Source organism: Triticum aestivum, chromosome 7D (genome assembly GCF_018294505.1).
Source record: "Triticum aestivum cultivar Chinese Spring chromosome 7D, IWGSC CS RefSeq v2.1, whole genome shotgun sequence".
NCBI classification, from domain to species: Eukaryota; Viridiplantae; Streptophyta; class Magnoliopsida; order Poales; family Poaceae; genus Triticum; species Triticum aestivum.
The window spans coordinates 153,014,371-153,022,940 of record NC_057814.1 but is presented as its reverse complement, the minus strand read 5'-3'; the positions used below and the strand labels follow the sequence as shown (position 1 = coordinate 153,022,940).

The 8,570-nt window shown below is 39.3% G+C and overlaps 1 protein-coding gene across 1 annotated transcript; it reads left to right on the top strand.

The window, feature by feature from the left end:
• The first annotated feature begins 411 nt into the window (after positions 1-411).
• On the top strand, positions 412-6,554 carry LOC123168192 (putative F-box/LRR-repeat protein 23). Its single transcript, XM_044586069.1, has 2 exons — positions 412-827; positions 5,876-6,554. The coding sequence occupies exons 1-2, from the start codon at positions 436-438 to the stop codon at positions 6,402-6,404; spliced, it is 921 nt and encodes a 306-aa protein (XP_044442004.1). The 5' UTR covers positions 412-435; the 3' UTR covers positions 6,405-6,554.
• The last annotated feature ends 2,016 nt before the right edge of the window (positions 6,555-8,570 follow it).

The window sequence follows — 8,570 nt, the reverse complement described above, 5'->3', positions numbered from 1 at the left end:
GAGTAAAATAAGCGGATCGCACGGGAGAAGCGGATTGACCGGTCGCCCGGTCGTGCGGATCTGTTGCAGAATTCCAGACGGTAGGAATTTAGCTTTAATGTAGTGATGAAATTTGAAGAAGAACCATACTTGATTTTAGCTAAAGTTATTATTACTATCTTATATGGCTTGATCAACGCCTTGGATACAACGCCGTTGGTTAGCTAGGGACAACGATGGAGTGTTTCTTTACCCAAAAGAAAGAGATAATTAATTAGCGTCGCTTTCGGCAGATAGACGAAATAACTGAAGATAAACGTAGTAACGCCGACGAGATACCGGCCTCCAATTCCGGCGTCTCCATTTGGCACATAGTATAGGATTGGAGGAACTGTGGTCTACCTCCCTCCTGTATAAACAAGCACTATGCTTCCTCTGAAGCCGATACCTCTTGCCATGGCGGCACCACCCTCCCTTTCCTGCCTTCTCGAGGAGCCTCGCCGACTCCCGCCACCACCCCAGGACGGGACGGATAGAGAGGCGGACTGGAGGGATTGGGCGGAGCTGCCACGGGATGTGTTGCTGGCAGTGCTCGGCAGGCTGGACCACATCGAGATCCTCATGGGGCCGGACATGGTGTGCAGCCTATGGCGCAGGGCTGCTACGGACGAGCCCGAGTTGTGGCGCCGCATCGACATGCGCTTTCACTATGCCGATGGCTTCTACCTCAACTCCAGGAAATTGCTTCAGATGGTGAGAGCTGCCATGAGGCGCAGTGCGGGTCGGTGCGAGGCCTTCTGGGGCGGGAGCTACGTCACAGAAAGGATTCTCTCCCTCGTCGGCAACGCGTGAGGATTTCTTGCTCGTTTACCTTTTTTTTTTGTAAACAGAGTTTCCTCTTTGATTTTCATTATTAGAAATCACCAAGTCTTATACACACCAACTATTACTCCCTCCGTTCCGAATTACTTGTCGCAGGTATGGATATATCTAGATGTATTTTAGTTCTAGATACATCCATTTCTACGACGAGTAATTTAAAACGGAGGGAGTACAAACCAACAAGTCCCGGCGGGCATATCAGACGATGCACACCCTGCAGGGTGATGGGGGGAATCAGACTCCCACACCCCCTTAGACTTTGTTTGGCAAGGGAGGTTTTCCTCCCCCAAGGAGGTCGAGGATTGTAGGGGATTTGGTGATCCTCTCCCCTTCACCCAATCCCCACTAATCCTTCCCCCTTCCTAACTCCCTACGTTTGATTACAATCGCCAGATACCAGCGTCTCACCCGATCTCTGCGTCGTCCAGTTCCACGCCTAGGCCCTCGAGAGTTCTGTTCCGCGTGGAACGAAGGGGGTTGCTGGGGATCAGGGGGTTTGGGCCAGTCAAAACCCTGTGCATCAAATGGCCTTGCGTGGATTTCTGAGGATTAGCAGCCCCGCGGGGTTAATCCCCTGCAAACCCTCCCAAGGTTAGGGTCAGGCTCTCAAGAACACACGTAACATCAACATTACTAAAGCATTCTCCAAAACGAACAGTGCTACTAGAACAGGTTTAGCCGAAGAAACAAAGACCGGGGAGGAGCAAGACAAGTGAACAAAGGGAGAGCTCCCAGAGCAGCACTGCATGAACAAATGGTAGACAAAATCACGCAGTCGTAATTCTGTACGCCATCCTCCATCCTAAATTTGCTTGAAAGATGTCTCCCGCAATCTGCTCAACTCTTCTTACGCCCTCCGTCATTATTCTTCGACTTCTTGGGTTTATCTGCAAAACGAGCCAATCATGTAACATTTTAATCATCATATTAACAGGTATACATGGATTAGATATCCTTTCATTATCAAATACCACACTATTTCCAAGTTTCCGGATAATCCGAAAAACGGTTGCTGTCCCCACCGCCGCCAGGGATTCTTCCAGTTTTCCAAACTACTTCAACCAAATCCCAAACAAATCCCGAGTGCTGTCAGACACTTGTTTTATATCAAAAGCATACTGAATAATATTCTACATCATTTTCGGCATGGAACATTTCAAGAATATATGATCAACACTCTCATTATGCATACAAAATTGGCAAGTCTTATCTCACACCCACCCCCTACGAAGCAGATTACCTCTAGTTAAAATACTATTACGCAAGACCAACCAAATAAAGACTTTCACCCTAGGTGGCATCTTAGTTTTCCATAGGAATTTATGTGGGTATTTAATCCCATTCTCAATTAGGGATCTATAATAATATTTGACCGTGTAGATTCCTTTTTTCTCTAAGGTCCAGAAAACTATCTCTGTCCCCACTCAAGACCACACCGGAACAACTATCTTTAATATGCTCCCATTGTTCCAAAGAATCCCCGTATAAGGTTCTTCTGAAATTAACATTACCTAACCCTTGTCAAACATATATTTGACAGATTTATTTTTATCAAAACACAGGTTATATAATCGAGGGAAGTCGTCTTTCAATGCTCTATCATTAACCCATCTATCTTCCCAAAATCTAACACTCTCCCCATTCCCAATCTCAAACCTACACAATGAAAGAAAATGATTTTTCTGCTTAAGGAGCTAAGACCAGAACTCGGAGTCCCCCTGTCTGTGTTTGGCAGTTGCCACGCCCTCTCCCTTCAAATATTTGTTGAGAAGGATATCTTGCTAGAGACCAGTACTATTAAAGATTTTCCAGATTTTCCACCACCACTTTACCAATAATGCTTTATTCATCTAAGTTTTGTATTCCCAATCCTCCCAAATTTATAGGCCCATTCACTTCAGACCATCTCACTAAATGATATTTCCTTTTTTCCTTCCTCTTCTTGCCATAAAAGTCTGGCTCTAAAATAATCCATTCTTTTATTTACCCCCACAGGGTGTCCATAAAAGGACATCATATAATAGGGAATCCCAATGGGAGAGGATTGTATCAAGGTGACCCTACCAGCACTAGCTAATAATCTTCCCTGCCAATTCTCACACTTCTTCTCCATTCTGTTTTCAGGGTGGGCGAACTTTTGTTTCTAATTCTTTTCTTGTCCAGGGACAACCCTAAATACTTCATTGGCAAACTTCCTATAGGGCAAGTAAATATTTGGGCAAATTCAGAAGCTTTATTAGCAGTCTCCCCAAATAAGAACAACTCACTCTTAGGAAAGTTAATTTTCAATCCTGACATATGTCCAAACAAACAGAGTATAAATTTCAAATTATGTGCACTTTCAAAACCATCTTGTATTAGAAAGATTGTATTATCGGCATACTAAAGCATGTTTATTCCTTTGTCAGTATTTTCCTCTAATACCCCTTTCACCAGACCACTTGCTTTAGCCCTATTCATCAAAATAGGCAGTGCATCAGCAGCCATATCAAAAATCAAGGGTGAAATAGAGTCCCTTTGCCTCATCCCTTTGTGTGTAGGGAAATATTTTCCCATATTATCATTTACCTTAACACACACCTTCCCCCCTGATAGTATGCATTATCCAGTCAACCCACTTAACAAAAGACCACTTCACTTTATCATATGCTTTTTTTGAAATCTACCTTAAAGAGCAGAGCACTTTGCTTTTTTCTATGGATACTATTCAAAGCCTCATGCAAAATGAGAACCCCTTCCATAATGTATCTCCCCTTAACAAACGCAGTTTGTATAGGAGATATGACTTCATTAGCAACTCCATTTAATTTGTTCATTAACACCTTAGTAAAGATCTTGAATATAACATTTACTAGACATATTGGTCTAAACTTTTGAATCCGATTAGCTCTTTAGTCTTAGGGAATAGTGTGATAATGCCATATTTTAATCTAGATATATCTATGTTACCACTATGGAAATCATCAAAGAGTTATTTAATATCATTTTTAACGAGATCCTAGAAATGCTGATAAAATTCAGCAGTGAAACCATCAGGGCATGGAAACTTGTTATGTGCCATATCAAAAATAGCAGTTTTAAGTTATTGTATTGTGAACTTAGCAGTCAACCTATCTCCAGCCCTTCTGGGTATATTGGCAACATTATTAGTGCCCAGAGCAATGTTTGATCTTTTTGGATGTCCAAATATGTTTTTATAATAATTTCTGATATACTCCATAATGTTTTCTCCCCCTCTATCTTTCCTTCATCCTGATCCAAACTATTGATTTTATTCTTCCTCCTTCTACCATTAGCTTTAGCATGAAATAATTTGGTATTACTGTCTCCTTCTAGCAGCTAATCAAATTTTGCTCTTTCTTTCAATTTTGCCTCCTCCTGTTTCAAAAGCCTATCTAGTTGAGCTCTTAGCTACATTTGTTCTGGCCTTTCAGCAACTGTTAATCCATGAACCTCACATCTTTTATCAGTATCATCCAATTGTCTCAAAATATTTTTTGCAGCTCTCTGTACCAGGCATTCATATTTTTACTCCACCCTTTTACTTTAGGTCTCAAATTCCTCATTTTTTCTGCCATCTTTCAATACTAGACCCCACTATATTAGGATAATTCCAAGTGTCTATTACAATTTTGTCCAACCCGTTCCTTAGAAACCAGGAATTTTCAAACCTGGATATTGGATCAGTTTTAGGCAAACATGTATCCATAAACAGGGAGTTTGATCAGATTTCTCCCTATCTAGAGTTGACACTTCAGCCATAGGGTAATTTTCCTCCCAATCAACACAATATAAAATCCTGCCTAATTTGAAAATAGGGTTAGGTAGGTTATTACCCCAGGTATATTTTCTACCATGTAAATCAAGTTCTCTCAAGCCAGCCTATTCTATGATAACATTAAAAATGAAACTCCAATGTCTAGTAGTTTCAGGCTTGTTTTTATCTAAAGCTTTTGTGATTATATTAAAAATCCCCTCCGATGAGGATGAGATTTATACAAGCATGTAATACCCTAGAGAGTTCAACTAAAAACCTAGCTTTTCTCTCAGGTTGTGCATCCCCATATATCAACACCAGGTCCCATATAAACCTGGTTTTAACATCCTACACAGTCATTTTGATATAATATCCCCCCTCATCTTCAGAGATCACATCTAGAGTAGTAGTATAATTAACCCCCAACAAAAGCCCCCCCTGATTTCCCCCTGGAAAGTACAAAGTGCCAATGAAAATCCCTGCAAGCACAAATTGCTTGCAAATCATTTCCAGTAAAACTTTGTCTCACGGTTTCCTGTAAACCCAGAAAGTCGGCTTTCATATCCATCACCATTTCCCTCAGAAACCTCCTTTTTAACCCCCCCCCCCCCAATGTCTCATATTCCAGAAAAAAAAACCTCTCATTAGTAGGAAGAAAGGACTATTTCTTCTTCTTCCCTAGTTTATTAAAATAATTAATACCAATAGTAGATTTTCCTGTAGAATTCTAGTAGGTTCTGCTTTTAGTCTTCCCTTTCTTATGTGAGAAAAAACATTTAGCTTGTTGCCAAGCCTTATCTTCCTCATCCTATCTACCAAAATGTTCTTCCACGTTTCAATTACAGGGACCTCCTCTTCAATGTGACAGGGTTTTTATTTAGAATTATTACTCAACCACAAGTCAATTCTGACATGTTCTATTTTTTAATGAGATTGGTATTATAATCTATCATATCAATTTGTGTCCCTAGATCCACACCTACTCCAGAAGCTATTTCCAGCAATTTACTTCTGTGTGTATTAATGACAATAGGAATGATGGACTCACCATATTCATCCTTGCTAGCAGCTCTCTCCCTAACCGTGGCTTCAACATTATGGTCTCCCTTGCCTTTCAGCCTTTCAATCTTCTGAGCATCTCAACATCTTTACTTTCTTCAAGCTCTCCTTTCCTAGCTTTTTCCAATCTTGTCCCAAATGACTCTTCTAATTTACTATCAAGTTTTAATTTATAGTCGGCTTCTCTCTACTTTGCAGGGCACCATCATTGAAGAGCCTTCGACTCATCGAGTGTCGTGACATTGTGGACTTGGCCTTCAAGCTAGTGATCACAAAGTTCCCCATGCTTGAGGAGTTAGAGATCTCGAACTGTATGCACCGCTTCCCAGAAACACTCGAAGTCATAGGGGATGTCTGCCCTCTACTGAAGCGCTTTCGACTGAGCCAAAGGTCCTTCTACAGTGAATGTGTAGATGACAACGCGGCCATGGCGATCGCTAAGATGTCGGAGTTGCGGTCGTTGCAGCTCACTGCTAATTCGCTCACCAACAGCGGTTTGGAACTCATCCTTAACGGCTGCCCCCTCCTAGAGTCTCTCGACATCCGTTCGTGTTACCATGTTTGCATGGACGATGAAATGCAAGCAAAGTTTGCTAGGATCAAGACTCTAAGGCATCCTGAAGACTCCATGGATGATTATGACCTGTCGTTTAATTATACAATTCCGAGACCATGCTGGTCTACTGAACCAATCGAATACTCTATGGGTTGTCAAAGCCCTTACTAGTGTTCATGGTATGTACCGGCAGAACATCCACCCTACATTTGCTTTGAGATTCGTGTAACTGTGACCCACAGTCCATTTGTATTTGTTGTATCCCTTGTGCCTCTCATCTGTACATCAATTTGAAGTTATTTCATAAACTTTTAGGGGTAATCAAGTTCGTGCAGGTAAATGGGTGATGATATCGTTGTTCCGGTCCAATTGTGGTCTCTTTACATAAGTCTTGCTAGTTTTTTCTTACAAAGCTTGATACCACCAAGAAGACGTCTCCAAGAAATTTTGTTGTACCTCCTAGATGTAGGAGTTACTTTGTAATTTCTTGGATCGTGGATCCAAAACAATGTACCTGTAGTTATAGGTTGCGTGTACTAAAAAAGTTACTGGTGCTTCTAAAAGAAATGTAAACTCAAAAGGTCAGACCACCATTTTTGGCGGAGAGGACATAACGTGTTGGATGACTCTGTCATTCTCTATCCCCTCCCCCCCCCCCCCCAAAAAAATCTTGCATTCTATTTCTTGGTGATCTTTTAGATGCTTCACATAGTTTAAAGTAGAATTTCGTTTTTCAATTTTTTTAGTACTTTTGGAATTCTCAGGGCATGGCCTTTCAAACAAAGACTAATATTGGATATATTTGCAAATTATTTAATTTTGCAGTTTCAAACATCAATTGAAATAACTGAAATTTTAGATCAATATATGCCAAATTCTAACTCACTACTAGAGCATATGTTTCAATAACACAACCAACTATCTCAATATTTATCAATATAAAAAAAATCAAGATCCCAAATGATAAAAGGTATTTGATTTTCAGGAGTCAGATCACTTATGATCCCAAAAAAATCATAAGTGATCTGACTCCTGAAAATCAAATCAATTTCACAAGCGATATCGTCTATCCGTACATTTTCAATATCACTAACAAACCATTTCATAAAACTTTACTATCAATAAATTATAGAAATGGTAAGAAACCATTTTGTATAACTCTGTACTTGAAGCACTTCAATAGAATCCATTTTATTTATTATGTTACTAAAACAACAAATCCATTTTAGTACTGCAACCACAACCATTTAATATATCATATTAATGAAATGACATATTTCAGTAATCACAATATTTCAGATATTGCAATTTCACTAAAATAATTATAATATGTCAAGTTTCAGTTTCAATTCAAAAATAAATAAATAGATTTCACACACATATTTCATTAACTTTAGGCACAACACGTCACATATTTCAGCAACAATAGACACATCCATTTTACACATTTTCACATATCAAAAAATGAAGTACTAACAATGTAAGACGTGTTCAATTTTAGTGACATATTTTAGGGAGTACATTTTTAATAAAAACTATTTCAGATATTTAAAAATATTCCAGTAAATTATATTTCCAAAGCATTGATTTTAGTTAGTAATGAAAATTGATAGATTTTAAAACGTATCCAATATTGATTTATTTTAGTCTGTTGTCACTAGGAATTCAAATATATAAGATAAATTGAAAAACTAGTTTAGTTTAGTTTAGTTTAGTAAGGGATCCCATTAGTAGGTAATTTAGGAATCTCATTAGTAGTTAGTTTAGTATGGAAACCCTTTAGTTAAGTATGTAATGAAACAAGTTGGAATCCTTTCTCAATTATCCATGTTACTCTTTAGCGTATTATTTAATGCACCATTTTTTTGAACAACTTACTGTATCACATCACTTGCCCAGTCGATATTGATCGCCACCTTTGCCCCCTTAGACCAATAAAGTGATGTCAAGTGAATTGGCACTCAAAGCTAGTTCATAGATGGATAATGACACAACACAAAATAAATCTGCCAAAAGTTCAAATCTACTAGGAAAAATAAGCAGGTATTTACCCATTTTGTTTTGGAGTTCGTAACAAAGTTTGATCTTTTGTCAAAAATGGAGAAACAATGACGAAGTGGAGAAGTTGTGTTTGTTAATAAATGCGTGGGATTTTGAGAAGGAGGGGAGCAACGCAAGAGAGAAGGAGGGGAATTGGAGGATGCGAGTACGCGAATGACATATGGGGTTAATAAGGCATAAGGGCACATATTACATTGATGTGACATGGGCTAAGTCAGATGTAGTTGATGGCATTGAACTCATGTGGGTAGGAGGACCCAAGTGTCTGATATTGGG

Coding starts and splice junctions, on each gene's coding strand:
- LOC123168192 (XM_044586069.1), top strand. CDS start 436: ATGGCGGCACCACCCTCCCTTTCCTGCCTTCTCGAGGAGCCTCGCCGA. Junction 828..5,875: donor CTCTCCCTCGTCGGCAACGC/GTGAGGATTTCT, acceptor TCTACTTTGCAG/GGCACCATCATTGAAGAGCC.